At 28.1% G+C, this 22,245-nt stretch overlaps 1 protein-coding gene across 1 annotated transcript in view; it reads left to right on the top strand.

The window, feature by feature from the left end:
- Positions 1-3,771: 3,771 nt before the first annotated feature.
- Positions 3,772-22,245, top strand: part of LOC111614287 (tetratricopeptide repeat protein 31-like) — a 37,572-nt gene continuing 19,098 nt past the window's right edge. Inside the window, exons 1-5 of the mRNA XM_023355662.1 lie at positions 3,772-3,885; positions 11,969-12,062; positions 14,717-14,765; positions 16,048-16,134; positions 21,785-21,807. Of these exons, the coding sequence (XP_023211430.1) occupies positions 14,723-14,765; positions 16,048-16,134; positions 21,785-21,807 (153 nt within the window). The 5' untranslated portion in view covers positions 3,772-3,885; positions 11,969-12,062; positions 14,717-14,722. The remainder of the gene's footprint in view (positions 3,886-11,968; positions 12,063-14,716; positions 14,766-16,047; positions 16,135-21,784; positions 21,808-22,245) is intronic.

The raw sequence follows: 22,245 nt of genomic DNA, 5'->3' as shown, positions 1-22,245 counted from the left end.
GAAATGTTACTTCCAGTAAAGTTTATTGTAAATCAGTAAAATTACTAGTTTTCTGATAATTTAGAAATGTAATGAATTTCATAGAAAGTTGATAGAATTTAAAAAATCCACGTGAAATACAGTCAAACTTCTACATATTGAAGTTGTTAAATCCTGAAAAAAATTTGTTATAGGGAAATTTCGTTGTACAGAAATTACACTTTTAGGTAACTAAAGTATTATTTTAATGTAATATTTTTTTATTGTTTTATATAATTTAAATTAGTATAAACATAATATACACTAATAACATAAATGTAATTTTAATTTTTAGTAATTTTACATTTATATGTCAAAATACTTAAAAATTAGTTTAACTACATTTTTGTAAAAAACAAATCTGTAATTTTTTATTGCATTGAACAATTGAAAAATGTTCTCTCTTTGCAATATGCTTCACACTTAGTAAGAATATTAAAACTGCTTCATCAACATTGATGTAAACACAGGTTTAAGCACATTTTGCTGTAGATCTTGCATCATTGGCTAATTTCAAAATTCCTTTGTGATTTGTTAGTATGGCTGATAAACTACTCACAGGAATTTCAAACTTTGCTGCATTGTCTTTCTTTTTTGAGCTTTTATCAATTTCAAGCAACACATTAATTTTTTAGTAATGCTTAAACTATATAAACAGTTCTTCAAACTTCAACTAGATGACTTATTAAATAAAATAAAATCTCACTAACCTCAAAAATTAGTCTAGCAGTTCTCAAAATTATTACCTTTCTGACATTTTTGATAATTGTTAATTATAAATCATTTAGGTCCAAATGCTTCATTGACAGATAATATCTCTCTCTACAACTGGTAGCCATAAGGGGGCAGATTACATGATGACTTTAAAAGCTAACAACCAGTATTTCTCACACCTTGGCCACAGTTTTACAAAGGGTTTACAGATTGATACTTGAAATTGAACCTAAATTTGAACTCAATCCAGATAGAGTAATTGACTTTTAATGATTGATAGTTCTTACAAATTAAAAATGTTCATTATATAGAAATTTAGTATATATATAATAGATATATGTATTGTGAACTCATATATATATATAAGATCAGTGTACATTGCAAAAATACGTTATATGGAGGAATTCACTATATAGAAGTTCATACTATGAAAGTTTGACTGTATATTATGTATATTAATTTTCATTATACACCAAGACATAAATTCTGAATTGCTAACATGATTGAAAAGGAAGTTTTTGATTTATATTATTTAGTTATATAATTATATATTTATCAGGAAAAATTGCAGAATTAAAGTATTATATATATATTTTTTAATAACGAATAATATACAATAATTACATGTTCTTATCTGTATATTGTTATATATATATTTTGAAAACATTTACATAGTGTATGAAATTTCTGCCATATTCTAATAGAATAATATGTATTTATAGCAAACAAATTGTTTATATATGTTCAGTAATATATAATAATTAGATAACTTGGTTTAAAGTTTATTCTTACCACTACTACCACTATCATCATTCAATATTCACTTTAAACAGTTTTTATTTGTAGTGGATCTCAGGATGGCATGTTGAATTTCCAAAAATATTTATTTTAATTAAAACTTGTTTAATTTAAGTTTTTAGATACGTAAAGTGATTTATTTCCCATATAGTTTTAATGATAATGGAGTTGTTAAAGTCAATACTTAACTCTTAATTATTGTAGACTTATTTTGAGAATTTAAAGGTAAGAAATTAAAAATCAGACTATTCATATCAATTTATTTTAGCATATTGTTTTTATCTTTGAACACAAATTAGAATAACATTCAGAGATTCTTACTCTGAATGTTCTGTCATAACCAATAACTGATGATAAACTTACACTGAAATTAAAGTTTATTCATAAATATATATACATTCTAAACTTTAGAAAATAACAGCAAAAACCTACAGCTTTTTAAAACAATTTTAAAAAATCTAGAGATTCAACTAAACGCAATTCACTGTAATTGTCGTAGTTATATATTTAACAGTTTTACTGCGTATTAAGTGTATTTTTAATGGTGATATAGTAGAAGCATTTTGTAGACAAACTAATTAATTAAATCCAGTTTTACATATTGGTAATTATTATAGAATGAATAAAAATTAATTCTAAAATATGAATATGTAAGTGAATGATAAAATGCTTTACACTCAATAAATGATATTTTTAAATTGTTAGACTTTTCAATACAGTTTATTTATTGTAAAATTATGATTATCCTTTCATTAAATTGAAGGATAAAATTAACAATTTACATTTTTTTCAGGAAAATATGCTGTCATTATTTCAGCAAGTTTTTTTTGGAGAAGAAAATGGTATGAATAATTTCATTTTATTTTTTAATTCATAATTTACCATATTTTAAGGCATACACAATACAACTTTTGTCTAAAAAGAAGGCTAAAAAGCATTATATATGTGAAGATGCAATCTCTCACAGGCTAAAGAATTTTCCTAACTGCCTTCAGTAGGCTACAGTTAACTAATCTCTATCCAGCCCAACTCTTAAATAAAAATGTTATTGTTTAATTAAACGTAGTAGTAGTACTATTAATAGTAATAATAATATTTTAACTGTAATACAGTAAAAATGTTTGGAGTAACTTTCAAAGGAGTAACCTTCACAGGACAGCTTAAATACATTTCCTAAATATTCTGTGCCAAAATGGAAGAGCATTTTATATGCTGTAAAATATGGTAGTTTTTCAAATAAATAATTTCACACTACTGTTTAGAGTACAGAAAAATTCAAAATTTCTTTAGTATGTTTAAGCTAGTTAGCTCATTTTCAATAGCAAAATCTAAATTTGAACACATCCACAAAATTCCAATAATTTGAAAATCATCAATGGTTAAAAAAGAACACTTAAGGTTTAAAGTTTAAATGTTATGACACTATCACATTATGTGATACTGTATTTTTGTGGATTGACCAACATACCACATATAACTGGGAAAGACCAACATGCTAGAAACCTCAGGGTTACCAGCATGCTGGTTTTTACCATATGGAAATATCTGATTTCGTGGTCTCCCCACAAAGACTGACATGCCAGACAGTTTGCGAAATATGGTAAAAAATTCACTTATATATAAGAAATACACAGTGTGACAATAACCAAACAAATGGAGGCATACCATTATGAATTTAGTGAAGGATCCCTGTACATCTTTTATGCACTTTCTACTTATCATGTGCTTGTATTTTTAAGCTATAGATGCTATTTCTGTGGGCTAGGAAGGGTTTCTTCATTCTTGATATTAATTGCATTGTTTGTATAGATCTTTATAAATCCAAAAAGAGCATTAGCAGAGGGAAGCAGTGGTAGAGTGCAAGAGAGCCTGTATACTGCAGGAAATTAGAGAAAAAGAGAATATAGCTGATGCAATGAGTCTAGATTTTTTTAAGGAAAGTCTTTACAAACATGTAGTTAATGTCAAGGATGCAGAAATCCTTTCTCACCACATGGAAATGCTATATATATAGCAATTCCATGTAGTTAGGAAGTAAATCTATATATATATATATATATAGATATTTACTCTAAAATCTATATATATTTGATTCCACTCTGCTCAGCAAATGCTTATTATGANTTGATGAGATTTAAGAATCTCATTTCGTGTTCTTCTTTTATTTTAAACATAAATGTTTGTATATTATGGTATAAATTTATTTGTATTTTATTTTTATGCACAGATAAATATAAAGAAATATTTGTATTTATTTAGATGCAACAATAAAAGATATAACTAGAAAATACAAGTATCTTTGCCTTAAATGATATCCTGACAAACACAATAATAGTAAAGCAGTTATCAATCAATGTAAGTGTTTTTGATAAGAATTTTTGTTAATATAATAATTTCTTACTGTTGTTCTATGAAATATATACAGTGATTCCATAATAAAAGCATTTATCTAAATTGCTCCATCAAGTACAATATTTTGATGGACATGGGCTTATTATGAATGCATTGTTTTTTTTCTCTTTAAAATATTGATATATGGATGGAATCATGTTATCTGAATCTAAATTATTTAGTATTATTAATTTTCATCAAAAATATTTCAATTTAAATATTTAATGGACAATAGAACATTGCTATATAACATTTTTAATGAATCAATATATAACTGTTGGACATTAGCATTGATATACAGGTAAAAGAGATTTTGAAAGCAAAAACAGAAACATTAATATTAATGAAATATAAGTGATTTTTGAAAATGGTTTTCAAGGTCAACAAAAAAGTTGCATCTAATTCTTCATGCATAACTTCCTATACAACTACATTAATAAAATTAATACTGTACAGTCATTGATTTTATTTTTGTTTTGTTTATCCAATTGTGTTGGTATTTGTTAAACAAAACAATGGAATGGGATTGGGAATAATCTCTGCAAGCAATCTTGAAAATGCATGGTACTACTACCCCTGTTGATTATTCATTTTTGTCACATTCTGTTTTGGAGAATTTGTTGAAGTTTTGTACAACCATCTTCAATCACTTTGTATATTTAACACATTAAGTGCCATGTGTTACAGCTATGCAACACATTGTTAATTGCTGGGTGCATTGCAAATATGCAACATACCCAGCAATTAACCCAGGCCAATTTTACGGCCTGGGTTAATTGCTGGGTCAAATATGTATAATTCAGGTTAAATGTATAGTATGTGTGTTGCATTCTGCATCACACACTATACGTCAAAATTTGTGCTGTGTTATTTCAGAGAAACAAGCTAGCCATATAAATATAATGGAAATAGTTAGAGTATAGCCTGTGCAAATGAAAATTGCACTTAACCCAGTAAATTTTTTTTAATGTTAGAATGCTAATAGAAATTTAATTTTTTTATCTATAAAATACGAGAAATATGCAGTTTGTTTTTCTAATGTTTTTTTTCTTTTACAATGAATGTTAATAGGTACAATATCATGAAATATAAAACATAAAAACAAATATTTGAGAAACAATCTTTATTTTCTGTTAGTGAACAAAAACAGTAAGTGTATTATTTTAGTAATTATTCTATTCTTCTTAGATTTGTATCAATCCATTTATACAACCTAGAATTTATGCATTTATGTGATAGAAGTTCTGTTCTATTTAGAACCTGATGAGCATAAAAGATGGCACAATGTGATCAGGAAAAAATCATTCGGGCCAGGTGGGGTAATTCTGCAACATGTTTAAAAATCGAGAAAAAAAATGTTTTTCAACAATAAAGACAAAATTATATTAAATGGCCATAATTTTTGTTCTATTTTGTCCATAAAAAAGGGTGTGCTTAATGTGTTAAAGGATATAAAGCTAAAAAAGTTAAAACATGTTAATTGCTGACTTTTTATCATAACATGTTATGAAGTTCTTAATTTTATATTGTAATTAGCATTTTTCATTATATTTTGTATTCTTTTAAAAATTATTTTAATTACTTGGTTTAAAGTATTTTTCTTAAATATTTCAATATTCTGTTTAGGAATTAAACATTGAACTCCAACTGATTTAAGTGAAAAAATATTGGAGAAAAGTAACAAATTTATTTTTGATATAATCAAAGTAATAATATGAAAGAAATTTACATATAAAATTTAAATGTTATGAAGTATTCACAGTTTTGAATAACTTAAATAAACAGGATTTTTTATTAAGAAAATCAGATGATTGAATTGACTTTTCATTTACATTGATCAATAGAAATATAATATATTTAAATTATAAATAACAATTTAATTTTTTACACTGATAGAATAAGTATTTAAAGTTTCTAATGAATTATTCAGAATGCATGTAGTATGTAACCAATTCAAAAATGCTGATAGATTCCAGTCTTAAGAGCAAACCATTTCCCTTATTATTTTATTAAATTTTCTAGTATAATAGTAAGCAAAAATTCAAACAGTAATCAAACAAAGTTTTTATAGGTTATTTAAAAAGTCAGTTATTTATATCAACATTACACAGAAGACAACAACAGAAATTATACACAATGTTAGTAGTTCCGAATATCTGTTTTTAAATCTGAAATGATACATTCAATTCAGAAAATATTCCTTGGTAATTATGAAATATTTATTTTTATCAATAATTGGTATGTTTTCTTAATGGGCCAGAGGATAAGAGCCAAACTAAGGTGGGATTGCTAGTCCTTCAGGATGGGGGTTGTATGTGGAGCTAACATTCCCATCATGTAAATACTTTTTCCTCTTAAAAGAAGACAAGAGGAAAGAAAGGTAGGATCTGGGAATGGTGGGACTTTTAACCTTAAGAGTTTCCTTCAACAACCAGCAAGTGACAGGACTGGATTAAGCCAATGAGAAAAAAAAGTGGAAGTGTGAATGTTGATTTAGTGTGTGGAATGTAAGAGGAGCGAGAGATAAAGTGAATGAGTTAATAAGGGAAATGGCTGAAAATAAATTTGATGTTCTTTGAATGAGTAAGACGAGAGTGAAAGGCAAGGATTGTATGGATGTGAATGGGAATGGGTTGATTTGGTCTGATGTGCAAGAGAGAGAGTAAGCAAATGCAGAAGTAGATGTTTTAGTTAATGTACTCATGCAGAAGTATAAGCAAGTGAATGAAAGACTGATGTGGATGCACTTCAAAGTAAAGATGCAGAGTGAGTGCCATCATTGTTTATGCCCCAATGGATGCTGAAAAGAACAAGTTTTGGGAAAAGTTACATAGTGTCTTGGATGACTCTCAGCAGCATTTGATTCTAACTGGAAATGTGAATGGATGGGTGGGTGTGAAGAGAGAGACATCAGAGAGTGCTAGGTCTATGTGGTGATTCCCAGATGAATGATATTGGAGAGCAATTGATCTTATGTGGAAAAAGACCCATGGGTGTCCAATACCTTTTTCCACACAAGACCATTCATGAGGTAACCATTCTTTACACAAGATCAAATATAGATGGGAAAATTGTATGAAAGGTCAGAGGTATAATAGATTTTGTTGTATATGATAATAGATTAAGAGATGTAGTGGCAAATACAAGTTATGAGAGGAGCCAACTGTGGCTCAGTATCATTACTTAATGGTATTTTTGGCCTCTTTGTGCTCTCTGAGCGGTAAGGGGCCTAAAACCACAAATAAAAAAAAATTTAAAAAAATGGTATTGAGGGTGCAAGTGAAGATTGAGGGCATAACAACAGGATGAAAACAATGCTCTGTAGTGAGTGAAAACAGATGCCTGGTGAATAGAAAAGACAAGTGTAGAGATTATGTTCAGTTAAAACTAGGGAAAGTGAATGAAGAGTTAAGTGATCTGGAAGTGGTTTGAAAGGATTTGATTTCCAATCTTGTGTGTTTAGAAGCAGCAAAAGAGGTATGTAGTGTAACAAGAGTGGGTTATGAGAGAGAAACTGTGTGATAGAATGACTGAGTTGAGCAAGCAATGAAAGAGAAAAGGCTGCATACATGAGCATACTAAATGGCATATGAGTGAGAATAAGTACAGAGTGAAGAAATGAGAAGCTACATGAGTGATTAATGAAAGTAAGGACAGAATGAATGAAGAATGGACTGAATGTTTGCAAGGGACATTTGAACAGAATAGAAAACTGTTCTGGAAACAAATTCAGAGTATATGTGGCAACAGAAAGAAAAGTGTACTCCGTGTACAAAGAGCAAATTGTGACCTGCTGTGGGATGATTGTGAGGTGTGTAAAGGTGGCATGAATATTTGAGAGCTTGTTGAAAGGCAGTGGAGGAACAGTTGTGGAGATAAATTAAAATAGTGATGGATATGGATCTATTCTTTTAAGTGAGATTAGGATGCAAAATGGTAAATCTCTTCATCTAGAACAANCATAACCTATCCAAGATTATAATGAGTGACAATTTTTTTTATGTAAGAAATTTTCACATTAAAAAATAAATAAATAAAATTGAAGTAGAGACTAAATTAACTATCTTTCCTTTCTTTGTTAATGTGAGAATATTTTATCAATTAATTATACTATAGACTGCTTTTTATCAAATATCTTTCTCCAAGTGATGATTTTTGCTATTTTAAATTTGCCCTACTTATCCTAATTCTTCCATAGAAAAGTGTACTTTTTCTATGTTTTAAACCTTGAAATAAAGTAATTCTTTTTTATTTTTGTCATTTTTAATCTTTGCTTCAACAATTAGTTTTATTTTGTGCCAATTTGGGCACAAAATTTCTGGATAAAGTTGAGAAGATTTAAATCCAATTTTTAGGAATACTTTTCAAGTTGGATTATTCAATTCCAGATTATGCAATTAGATAATAATTACGTAGATTTCTATTAAAAATCTTACTAACACTTACAAAAGAATTTTTACAATTTAATTCATTTGTACAATTCTCACAAATTTCAGACCCTTCAAAATATAATTCAGAAGGAAAAAATAACGAAACCTATCTTACATTGCAACTTCGTTCAGGTTTAATCTATTGTATTTTATCTGACTTGAATCTTATTAATTTGTATTGGTGCAGATAAGTTCCTGCTAGTTGCAAAACAATGTACAGTACAACAATATCAAAAGAGAACTAGTACATTGATTTTTCATTCTTGGTATTTAGTTTTCTGAATTCTATCTTTTCAATTTTAAGTTACATTATGAAACTATATAGCTTTAAGGCTTGAAATTGGACTAAACAAGTTAAATATTCATTATAAGAATAAGGTATAATTCCTTTGTTTCTCATCTTTTGTAAAGAATGTCAAACACCAAATTCGACATTGTATCTTCTTTTAAATGTAAGATAGTTTAAGATTTAAAAAATGAATTTTTTGGCTTGTATGTTCTACCAGTTCTCTCCAAGGCTTTCATATAAAAATATATAAACTTTGTGAAAGCTATTTTTATATATTTAACTGAAAAAATTTATTTGAGTTTATTTTTTTTAATTACAGTAGAGCCTTGAAAACTTGGCACTCTGGATAACTCGGCCACACCCTGGCAGGGCAAAAAATCCTTAGTTAATTAATTTTCATTATAGACAGCTTTATGCCTCATAAAGTATTTTTCTGGGGTCAGTCTTATCAGGTAAATTACTGTACACAGTGTATTCATTAATTTTCGTTTTCATGTAGTAAAGGCTCTATGCCTTCATAAAGGTCGTACTTTTCCTTTGTTTAAGGGTATTTGGGCAGTTTATTCTCTGTTGTATTCTCAAGCAAACAATACATACAAGTACAGTACAGTATTTTCTGAGGAAACACTCATACTTATTTTTTTAACCCCATTCCCGATAACCTGGCATTTTCACAAACTCGGCCACCCTTCAGTCCACATTAGGCCGAGTTTTCGAAGCTCTACTGTATATCAATATGAAAATTTATGTTAATTAGTTTTATTTTATTTTTTGTATCCTTGATAGATAGAGGTATATTTTAATATGTTAATAAATAATTTATTGATTAAATTATTTTATTAATAAACATCAAAAATTTATGTTATATATAATGTTTTAGAACTCTTTCTTTTGAAATTTTTCATCAAACATATCTTATATATACATATTCAAGGATCATAAACCAAACTATTGCCATATTAAACAGGGCTATTTTTAGCTTGATATAATTTGAATGCAATTATTAGGTTTATGATTAAAACATTGGGCTTTGAGATGTTTTTTACGTATATATTCATATATGTATATAAGGTACAGCAGGCATATCATGCCTGCTGAACCACTTAAGTTCATTAAAATGCATGTAAACTAGACTATTTTAATCCAGTTTAAAAATAAATTTGAAGGCATTTTTATATACAATCAACTTATGTTAATATGAATCGCTAGGGAAACAGTAGTTTGCTTTATTGAAAATTCATATTAATAGTTTTCAGGGTTAAGGTCAAGGTTGTAAAATTTATGGAGNAGGTCTGTCTTATCAGGTAAATTACTGTACACAGTGTATTCATTAATTTTCGTTTTCATGTAGTAAAGGCTCTATGCCTTCATAAAGGTCGTACTTTTCCTTTGTTTAAGGGTATTTGGGCAGTTTATTCTCTGTTGTATTCTCAAGCAAACAATACATACAAGTACAGTACAGTATTTTCTGAGGAAACACTCATACTTATTTTTTTAACCCCATTCCCGATAACCTGGCATTTTCACAAACTCGGCCACCCTTCAGTCCACATTAGGCCGAGTTTTCGAAGCTCTACTGTATATCAATATGAAAATTTATGTTAATTAGTTTTATTTTATTTTTTGTATCCTTGATAGATAGAGGTATATTTTAATATGTTAATAAATAATTTATTGATTAAATTATTTTATTAATAAACATCAAAAATTTATGTTATATATAATGTCTTTCTTTTGAAATTTTTCATCAAACATATCTTATATATACATATTCAAGGATCATAAACCAAACTATTGCCATATTAAACAGGGCTATTTTTAGCTTGATATAATTTGAATGCAATTATTAGGTTTATGATTAAAACATTGGGCTTTGAGATGTTTTTTACGTATATATTCATATATGTATATAAGGTACAGCAGGCATATCATGCCTGCTGAACCACTTAAGTTCATTAAAATGCATGTAAACTAGACTATTTTAATCCAGTTTAAAAATAAATTTGAAGGCATTTTTATATACAATCAACTTATGTTAATATGAATCGCTAGGGAAACAGTAGTTTGCTTTATTGAAAATTCATATTAATAGTTTTCAGGGTTAAGGTCAAGGTTGTAAAATTTATGGAGCTAAGGATTAATAAGCAATCAAAATCTCTAAATTGTAATAGTTTGCATTAATTCACTAAATAAATTTAATGATCTAAATGATTTTCAAATCAGACAAAATGAGGAGGAGACTGTATTTGTTGTTTAAATGTAGAGCGGTATATCAGAGTGGTCAAACAAAACGAAGATAAAAGAAATTTGTGATTTTTTTACTGTTGAAGATGGTTTGAAAAAATAGAATATATTTTTTAGTGCCAAAAGAGTGAAAAAAAGGATCCAAATTTGGCACAAAGTAGCCAAACCTAGCTTCACTATATGCATTCACCATATATAAACAATCACATGTTTGCATGGGTCAGCATCCATTTAAAGGGGTAAACATCTTTAAACTTTAACTCCTATTTTTTGAGTACAGTAGAATGGCCCACTAAAATCAGATATTTGAATTACTCTACAATCTGAGGTCAAACTGTCTTTGCCTACTAGAAAAAAATCTATTATACTCAAAATAGAACATTTATTACAGTACCACTTTGCTTTTTATGCTTTTCTGTATGAATAATAAAATTATTATTGGAGTTAAGGTTATTTCTTGGGAGTTGTGAAAGCAATTTCTGTTTGGTTTAACAAATTCTGGTAAAATTTTTGTTTGCTCTATTGTGTGAAAATTAATGTTGTGACAATGGTATTTTGCCAAGGCAACTGCAAAATTTCATTTAATGTGAGAGTTTGCTTTATCGATGTTTGTTTTAAGGTGAGCGGACTGTATCTCACTTAATAAAGTCCAAAGTTTCTGGATGATTTTAATTTCTTGAGTTGTATGAACTCTTTTAATGATAAATAGTTCTATACATTTTACTTAATTTAATTATTGCCTGATGTTAATAAGTTGAAATTGTCAAGAGTACTTGTAAATACGTGAATATACATTAAATATTTTCTTTTATATTTTGATAACATCACAAGATTATTATTATCTGTGTTTATTTATATTCTAAAATGTTTGAATATATCAAATTCATATGAACCTAAGTTAATATACAGTTATAATATTTATTTAAAAGAATTAACTTTAAATATTTAAAGACTTAACAAAATAGCAATAATCTTCAGTGTTCAATGAAACTTTTTGTTTAACAAATTTTATTTAATTGTTTTGATAAAATATCCAAAATAATAAATATTTTTAATATTATATTTATGTATACTTTAATTTCAGAAATTAAAAAAAGAAATCAACACTTCATATCAAAAGCTTTAAAGCAAAACTTTGTAATAAAGACAAAAAGTGAAAAAGTAAAATACTGACATAGGTAAGTGTAATAATTTCCTGGTTCTCTGATATAAATAAATAAATAATTGTTAAATATGTGAAGAAATAAATTTGTAATATAAAAATGAACATTTATTTTTTAAGCTTTACAAAAAATCATTTAAATGCTAACTATAAAACCATTAATTATTCAGAAATTGTATAGAAGCATACAAAGATTAGAATACAGATAACATATTGATAACAATTAGCCACAATAGTATAGTATTTGGATTTTTAACATCATAGAAATGTGCACGTTGTATTAAATTACAATAATGATGACTATGAAAGCATTTCACTTCCTGCATAGAAAATAAGAATTGATTATTGAAATGTTACTTCCAGTAAAGTTTATTGTAAATCAGTAAAATTACTAGTTTTCTGATAATTTAGAAATGTAATGAATTTCATAGAAAGTTGATAGAATTTAAAAAATCCACGTGAAATACAGTCAAACTTCTACATATTGAAGTTGTTAAATCCTGAAAAAAATTTGTTATAGGGAAATTTCGTTGTACAGAAATTACACTTTTAGGTAACTAAAGTATTATTTTAATGTAATATTTTTTTATTGTTTTATATAATTTAAATTAGTATAAACATAATATACACTAATAACATAAATGTAATTTTAATTTTTAGTAATTTTACATTTATATGTCAAAATACTTAAAAATTAGTTTAACTACATTTTTGTAAAAAACAAATCTGTAATTTTTTATTGCATTGAACAATTGAAAAATGTTCTCTCTTTGCAATATGCTTCACACTTAGTAAGAATATTAAAACTGCTTCATCAACATTGATGTAAACACAGGTTTAAGCACATTTTGCTGTAGATCTTGCATCATTGGCTAATTTCAAAATTCCTTTGTGATTTGTTAGTATGGCTGATAAACTACTCACAGGAATTTCAAACTTTGCTGCATTGTCTTTCTTTTTTGAGCTTTTATCAATTTCAAGCAACACATTAATTTTTTAGTAATGCTTAAACTATATAAACAGTTCTTCAAACTTCAACTAGATGACTTATTAAATAAAATAAAATCTCACTAACCTCAAAAATTAGTCTAGCAGTTCTCAAAATTATTACCTTTCTGACATTTTTGATAATTGTTAATTATAAATCATTTAGGTCCAAATGCTTCATTGACAGATAATATCTCTCTCTACAACTGGTAGCCATAAGGGGGCAGATTACATGATGACTTTAAAAGCTAACAACCAGTATTTCTCACACCTTGGCCACAGTTTTACAAAGGGTTTACAGATTGATACTTGAAATTGAACCTAAATTTGAACTCAATCCAGATAGAGTAATTGACTTTTAATGATTGATAGTTCTTACAAATTAAAAATGTTCATTATATAGAAATTTAGTATATATATAATAGATATATGTATTGTGAACTCATATATATATATAAGATCAGTGTACATTGCAAAAATACGTTATATGGAGAAATTCACTATATAGAAGTTCATACTATGAAAGTTTGACTGTATATTATGTATATTAATTTTCATTATACACCAAGACATAAATTCTGAATTGCTAACATGATTGAAAAGGAAGTTTTTGATTTATATTATTTAGTTATATAATTATATATTTATCAGGAAAAATTGCAGAATTAAAGTATTATATATATATTTTTTAATAACGAATAATATACAATAATTACATGTTCTTATCTGTATATTGTTATATATATATTTTGAAAACATTTACATAGTGTATGAAATTTCTGCCATATTCTAATAGAATAATATGTATTTATAGCAAACAAATTGTTTATATATGTTCAGTAATATATAATAATTAGATAACTTGGTTTAAAGTTTATTCTTACCACTACTACCACTATCATCATTCAATATTCACTTTAAACAGTTTTTATTTGTAGTGGATCTCAGGATGGCATGTTGAATTTCCAAAAATATTTATTTTAATTAAAACTTGTTTAATTTAAGTTTTTAGATACGTAAAGTGATTTATTTCCCATATAGTTTTAATGATAATGGAGTTGTTAAAGTCAATACTTAACTCTTAATTATTGTAGACTTATTTTGAGAATTTAAAGGTAAGAAATTAAAAATCAGACTATTCATATCAATTTATTTTAGCATATTGTTTTTATCTTTGAACACAAATTAGAATAACATTCAGAGATTCTTACTCTGAATGTTCTGTCATAACCAATAACTGATGATAAACTTACACTGAAATTAAAGTTTATTCATAAATATATATACATTCTAAACTTTAGAAAATAACAGCAAAAACCTACAGCTTTTTAAAACAATTTTAAAAAATCTAGAGATTCAACTAAACGCAATTCACTGTAATTGTCGTAGTTATATATTTAACAGTTTTACTGCGTATTAAGTGTATTTTTAATGGTGATATAGTAGAAGCATTTTGTAGACAAACTAATTAATTAAATCCAGTTTTACATATTGGTAATTATTATAGAATGAATAAAAATTAATTCTAAAATATGAATATGTAAGTGAATGATAAAATGCTTTACACTCAATAAATGATATTTTTAAATTGTTAGACTTTTCAATACAGTTTATTTATTGTAAAATTATGATTATCCTTTCATTAAATTGAAGGATAAAATTAACAATTTACATTTTTTTCAGGAAAATATGCTGTCATTATTTCAGCAAGTTTTTTTTGGAGAAGAAAATGGTATGAATAATTTCATTTTATTTTTTAATTCATAATTTACCATATTTTAAGGCATACACAATACAACTTTTGTCTAAAAAGAAGGCTAAAAAGCATTATATATGTGAAGATGCAATCTCTCACAGGCTAAAGAATTTTCCTAACTGCCTTCAGTAGGCTACAGTTAACTAATCTCTATCCAGCCCAACTCTTAAATAAAAATGTTATTGTTTAATTAAACGTAGTAGTAGTACTATTAATAGTAATAATAATATTTTAACTGTAATACAGTAAAAATGTTTGGAGTAACTTTCAAAGGAGTAACCTTCACAGGACAGCTTAAATACATTTCCTAAATATTCTGTGCCAAAATGGAAGAGCATTTTATATGCTGTAAAATATGGTAGTTTTTCAAATAAATAATTTCACACTACTGTTTAGAGTACAGAAAAATTCAAAATTTCTTTAGTATGTTTAAGCTAGTTAGCTCATTTTCAATAGCAAAATCTAAATTTGAACACATCCACAAAATTCCAATAATTTGAAAATCATCAATGGTTAAAAAAGAACACTTAAGGTTTAAAGTTTAAATGTTATGACACTATCACATTATGTGATACTGTATTTTTGTGGATTGACCAACATACCACATATAACTGGGAAAGACCAACATGCTAGAAACCTCAGGGTTACCAGCATGCTGGTTTTTACCATATGGAAATATCTGATTTCGTGGTCTCCCCACAAAGACTGACATGCCAGACAGTTTGCGAAATATGGTAAAAAATTCACTTATATATAAGAAATACACAGTGTGACAATAACCAAACAAATGGAGGCATACCATTATGAATTTAGTGAAGGATCCCTGTACATCTTTTATGCACTTTCTACTTATCATGTGCTTGTATTTTTAAGCTATAGATGCTATTTCTGTGGGCTAGGAAGGGTTTCTTCATTCTTGATATTAATTGCATTGTTTGTATAGATCTTTATAAATCCAAAAAGAGCATTAGCAGAGGGAAGCAGTGGTAGAGTGCAAGAGAGCCTGTATACTGCAGGAAATTAGAGAAAAAGAGAATATAGCTGATGCAATGAGTCTAGATTTTTTTAAGGAAAGTCTTTACAAACATGTAGTTAATGTCAAGGATGCAGAAATCCTTTCTCACCACATGGAAATGCTATATATATAGCAATTCCATGTAGTTAGGAAGTAAATCTATATATATATATATATATAGATTTACTTAATAATAATACTTTTTATAAATGAGATTAAAAAGACAAGTTATTTAAAATTTAGATTCAAATGATGAAACTGATGATTGGGATGATAATGATTCTGGTAATGAAAGTGATGCAACTGATTTAAGTTATAAAACTAGAAATGGTGAGTACTTTTTTTGATTAAAAAATAATAAATTTTTTCATGATGATTTATTTTTAAAATTTTTTACAATAAAATATTTTAAAAATTATTTTAATTACTTGGTTTAAAGTATTTTTCTTAAATATTTCAATATTCTGTTTAGGAATTAAACATTGAACTCCAACTGATTTAAGTGAAAAAATATTGGAGAAAAGTAACAAATTTATTTTTGATATAATCAAAGTAATAATATGAAAGAAATTTACATATAAAATTTAAATGTTATGAAGTATTCACAGTTTTGAATAACTTAAATAAACAGGATTTTTTATTAAGAAAATCAGATGATTGAATTGACTTTTCATTTACATTGATCAATAGAAATATAATATATTTAAATTATAAATAACAATTTAATTTTTTACACTGATAGAATAAGTATTTAAAGTTTCTAATGAATTATTCAGAATGCATGTAGTATGTAACCAATTCAAAAATGCTGATAGATTCCAGTCTTAAGAGCAAACCATTTCCCTTATTATTTTATTAAATTTTCTAGTATAATAGTAAGCAAAAATTCAAACAGTAATCAAACAAAGTTTTTATAGGTTATTTAAAAAGTCAGTTATTTATATCAACATTACACAGAAGACAACAACAGAAATTATACACAATGTTAGTAGTTCCGAATATCTGTTTTTAAATCTGAAATGATACATTCAATTCAGAAAATATTCCTTGGTAATTATGAAATATTTATTTTTATCAATAATTGGTATGTTTTCTTAATGGGCCAGAGGATAAGAGCCAAACTAAGGTGGGATTGCTAGTCCTTCAGGATGGGGGTTGTATGTGGAGCTAACATTCCCATCATGTAAATACTTTTTCCTCTTAAAAGAAGACAAGAGGAAAGAAAGGTAGGATCTGGGAATGGTGGGACTTTTAACCTTAAGAGTTTCCTTCAACAACCAGCAAGTGACAGGACTGGATTAAGCCAATGAGAAAAAAAAGTGGAAGTGTGAATGTTGATTTAGTGTGTGGAATGTAAGAGGAGCGAGAGATAAAGTGAATGAGTTAATAAGGGAAATGGCTGAAAATAAATTTGATGTTCTTTGAATGAGTAAGACGAGAGTGAAAGGCAAGGATTGTATGGATGTGAATGGGAATGGGTTGATTTGGTCTGATGTGCAAGAGAGAGAGTAAGCAAATGCAGAAGTAGATGTTTTAGTTAATGTACTCATGCAGAAGTATAAGCAAGTGAATGAAAGACTGATGTGGATGCACTTCAAAGTAAAGATGCAGAGTGAGTGCCATCATTGTTTATGCCCCAATGGATGCTGAAAAGAACAAGTTTTGGGAAAAGTTACATAGTGTCTTGGATGACTCTCAGCAGCATTTGATTCTAACTGGAAATGTGAATGGATGGGTGGGTGTGAAGAGAGAGACATCAGAGAGTGCTAGGTCTATGTGGTGATTCCCAGATGAATGATATTGGAGAGCAATTGATCTTATGTGGAAAAAGACCCATGGGTGTCCAATACCTTTTTCCACACAAGACCATTCATGAGGTAACCATTCTTTACACAAGATCAAATATAGATGGGAAAATTGTATGAAAGGTCAGAGGTATAATAGATTTTGTTGTATATGATAATAGATTAAGAGATGTAGTGGCAAATACAAGTTATGAGAGGAGCCAACTGTGGCTCAGTATCATTACTTAATGGTATTTTTGGCCTCTTTGTGCTCTCTGAGCGGTAAGGGGCCTAAAACCACAAATAAAAAAAAATTTAAAAAAATGGTATTGAGGGTGCAAGTGAAGATTGAGGGCATAACAACAGGATGAAAACAATGCTCTGTAGTGAGTGAAAACAGATGCCTGGTGAATAGAAAAGACAAGTGTAGAGATTATGTTCAGTTAAAACTAGGGAAAGTGAATGAAGAGTTAAGTGATCTGGAAGTGGTTTGAAAGGATTTGATTTCCAATCTTGTGTGTTTAGAAGCAGCAAAAGAGGTATGTAGTGTAACAAGAGTGGGTTATGAGAGAGAAACTGTGTGATAGAATGACTGAGTTGAGCAAGCAATGAAAGAGAAAAGGCTGCATACATGAGCATACTAAATGGCATATGAGTGAGAATAAGTACAGAGTGAAGAAATGAGAAGCTACATGAGTGATTAATGAAAGTAAGGACAGAATGAATGAAGAATGGACTGAATGTTTGCAAGGGACATTTGAACAGAATAGAAAACTGTTCTGGAAACAAATTCAGAGTATATGTGGCAACAGAAAGAAAAGTGTACTCCGTGTACAAAGAGCAAATTGTGACCTGCTGTGGGATGATTGTGAGGTGTGTAAAGGTGGCATGAATATTTGAGAGCTTGTTGAAAGGCAGTGGAGGAACAGTTGTGGAGATAAATTAAAATAGTGATGGATATGGATCTATTCTTTTAAGTGAGATTAGGATGCAAAATGGTAAATCTCTTCATCTAGAACAAGGGTGGGCAACCTTTTTTATAACATGGGCCAGAATAAATTTTACGTTTTTTCCGCGGGCCATAGTAGTTAATTGACACCTTGTGACCTGTAAATTCTTAGTCTGCAAATATAAAATAAATAAATAAATAAATAAAAAGAAATTAATTACTACAGTCGACCCCCCTATAACACTGTTGATTATTCCGTTTTATATGAATTCCATGTTGTATGAGTCACTTAGATTTTACAAATGCGTGTGCCGGGCTGTGAACGGCTCACCTATTTGTAAAATCTAAGTGACTTTAAACACAATAAAAACAGCACTATGTAGTTGGATACGACAGACATTACATTTTCTAATTGCATAGCTTTTGCACATAGATTTTCTTGATGGATGATGCGATGAGATATAAATAATTTAGAAAAATTCTGTTCTCCCATTTTTTGTTTTAATAAGGAAATGACTCCCTTATTTTTTCCTGTCATTGCTGCCGCAACACTTCAGAAAATAATATTCAATTTAAACTAGACGAATTACATCGAAAAATATTTATTTATAATATCTTCTAAACATCTCGCGGGCCAAATAGAAACTCTTCGCGGGCCGTAGCTGGCCCGCGGGCCGGGGGTTGCCCACCGTTGATCTAGAGTGTGTGTGTAACTGCAGAAATGTGGGAAAAAATGAAAAATGTGGAAGAATGGGTCTTCCAACTCTGAAACTTACATCAGGATAAGGGTATAGTCTGTAAGATTAGAAAAGTGCTGTGATTGTTCTGATATGCAAGCGAAAGGGTAAAATGGTAGAAAGTAAGAACTTCCATGGCATAAGCTTGCTGAGTATACCTGGAAGTTTTTTCATGAGTATTAGTTGACAGAGTTGAGAAGCTGACTACAAAGCAGATATGAAAAGTGCAATGTGAATTTATGAAAGAGAAGAGATGTGTGAACCAGATCTTCATATTGTTAGTGATTTGTGGAAAGATGTTTGAATGTGGGTAAAAAGTGTTTGCAGTGTTTGTTGATCTAGAGAAAACATATGTTAGAGTGCATAGAGAGAAACTGTGGTAAATATTGTGATTATGGAGTGAGAGATAAACTACTTAAAGATGTGAGAGCAATATATTAAAACAGCAGAGCATTTGTGGATGGCAAAGTGAGTTGTTCACAATTGAGGAGGGTGTGTTATGTTCATGTGGTTATTTAATGTTTTCATGGATGCATGCACGAGGAGATCTAGAGTGCCTGAGTATGGAATGAATGAGTATGTCAATTGTTGTATGCAGATAACACTGCTATTAGCAGAGCATTGAAGAGCTTCAAATACTTGTTCTAATCTGGAAGAGGTATATGAGGAATATATGCTGTGAGTGAATGTGAATAAAACTAAGGTGATTAGTTTGACTGCAAAGTTGAGCAAACAGATTGCATGATTGAGCTGAATGGTGACCAACTGGAAAAGTGAATGAGTTTGTATATTTGGGAAGCATGATAGATGAATAGGATAGATGATAAAATTATCAGAAGAGTGAATGCAATGAGTAGACGTGCAAGGGATAAAGGACACAAATGGGTGTGTGGGGGAGAGTTGAGTATGATGGAAGAGTGGCAGGAATCATATTAGAGTATTTGTTAGGAGTGTTTGACATAATGAGGAGAGAATATGTGAGAAATGAACAAGTGCTGGAGGAATATGGGTGAAAGAGAGAATGATTCAAAAGGTGAATAAATCGACTCTGAGATGGTTTGGCCATATTGAGAGAATGAAAAGAGAACTGTTAAAGAGAATATACAGGGAAAAGATGGATAAGAAGCATGGAAAGGGAAGGCCAAGAAAGTCTTGGTTGGAACAAGTGGATAAGTATTTGAAGGAACGTAAGGTGTTGAGTCAGAAAGAGAATGTGAGGAAGTGTGTTAGAAGATGCATGAGTGTGTCTGAAGCAAAAGAGGTGTGTCTGGATAGGGAAGTTTGGAGAAAGTTGCTGAATGGGTGACTTGTAGTACCCTTTTGCCAGCTGCTCACTCTTATTGAATTATGAGCATGAGGATATGTATGTATATTTGTTATAAATTCATATTGGTGTCAAAAGAAATTTAAAAACTTCTTATGTTAAAGGTTATATAAAAATTACAAAATTCAAATAATTCAGAATTATTTTAATGCATGATTTTTATCACTCATTCACTTTCTTTATTCTAGTGATTTGCCTAAAATGCAAAACTAAGTTTTAATGCTTTAAATATTAGAAAATATATTGGTTGATAATTTATTTTTAACACAAAAGTTAGATTGCATTTACTTAAAAAACTTATTAAATTTTGAAAAACCACTTGAAAATATAAATAACAGATATTGCCATTAAATTAAGAAACTACAGTCGACCCCCGTATAAGATCATTGATTATTCCGTTTTATATGAATTCCATGTTGTACAAGTCACTTAGATTTTACAAATACGTGTACCGGGCTGTGAACGGCTCACGTATTTGTAAAATTTAAGTGACTTGTACAACATGGAATTCATATAAAACGGAATAATCAATGATCTTATACGGGGGTCGACTGTATTTTTATTATATAAATGATTTTAGTTTGTCAATTCTTTATAATATATTCAATGCAATAGTTTATAGATGATAATTCAGAATTAAACATTAAAAATAATTTATATTTTTAATTTATTCGTCATTAAATTACTTTTTGTTATAAGCATAAATGTACATTTTAAGGTTGAATCATTGAATATCATTTGAAAATTAAATATTTAATATTTTAATTATATAATATAAAGTAATCTAACTTTAAATTGATTTGAGTAATAGGATGCTATGAAAAATGATTAATTGACAATATATTTATTAATTTTTGGTAATTGTCTGTTCTAATTTAACAAAATGAGTAGAATTAGTGCAATATTAGACTATTAAATCACTTATTAAATATGATTTTTATGATAAAATTTTGAATGTATATTACTTTAAATTAGAATATTGGGAGTTTAATAGATATATTATTCAGTCATTTAAGAAATATTATTGTACAGTATTTATATTCCTTATTCTTGTAATGTACATACTCGTTTGGGACAGTCTTTACATATAAAATATAAAAATATAGGTTGTATTTAATCATTTTTGAAATAGATTATGAGTTTTTATAATTATCATAATATTTAATAATAATATTTTTATTTTCAGTTTTTCCAGTTCTTACTGTTGAGGTGAGATGCTATTAATTAAAAAAATTAATCTATGATTTTAATAAATATTAGCTTAATATTAAATTCTCTATTGTTTGTTTTAGATTTTTTTTCCATCATATACTCACAAGTCAGTTAAAAATAATTATTTTCATTAATATTACAATGTCAGTTATTTGAGTTTATTTATTTAAAATATTTCAACAAAGCAGTAATCTCTCATTTTTAAAAAACAAACAAGTTTCTCTGGTTAAAATTATCTATATTATCCATACTCAAATAATCCAGTGCATTTTGAACATCCCTCCAAGATTCTTAGACCATTCCTCTATAGTTTCTCAGTGTATTAAAATTTTTTAACATAAATTAAACAATCACATTTAAAATCCTACTGTAAATGTCCACATCTCAATGAAATTAAGTTACAATACAAAAACTTGGTGATAACAGAGCATTGTT

This window comes from Centruroides sculpturatus, unplaced genomic scaffold, assembly GCF_000671375.1.
Source record: "Centruroides sculpturatus isolate CEXI.00-Female unplaced genomic scaffold, Cexi_2.0 scaffold2124, whole genome shotgun sequence".
Classification (NCBI taxonomy): Eukaryota; Metazoa; Arthropoda; class Arachnida; order Scorpiones; family Buthidae; genus Centruroides; species Centruroides sculpturatus.
The sequence above is the reverse complement of the archived record's forward strand: the minus strand, read 5'-3'. Positions and strand labels throughout refer to the sequence as shown.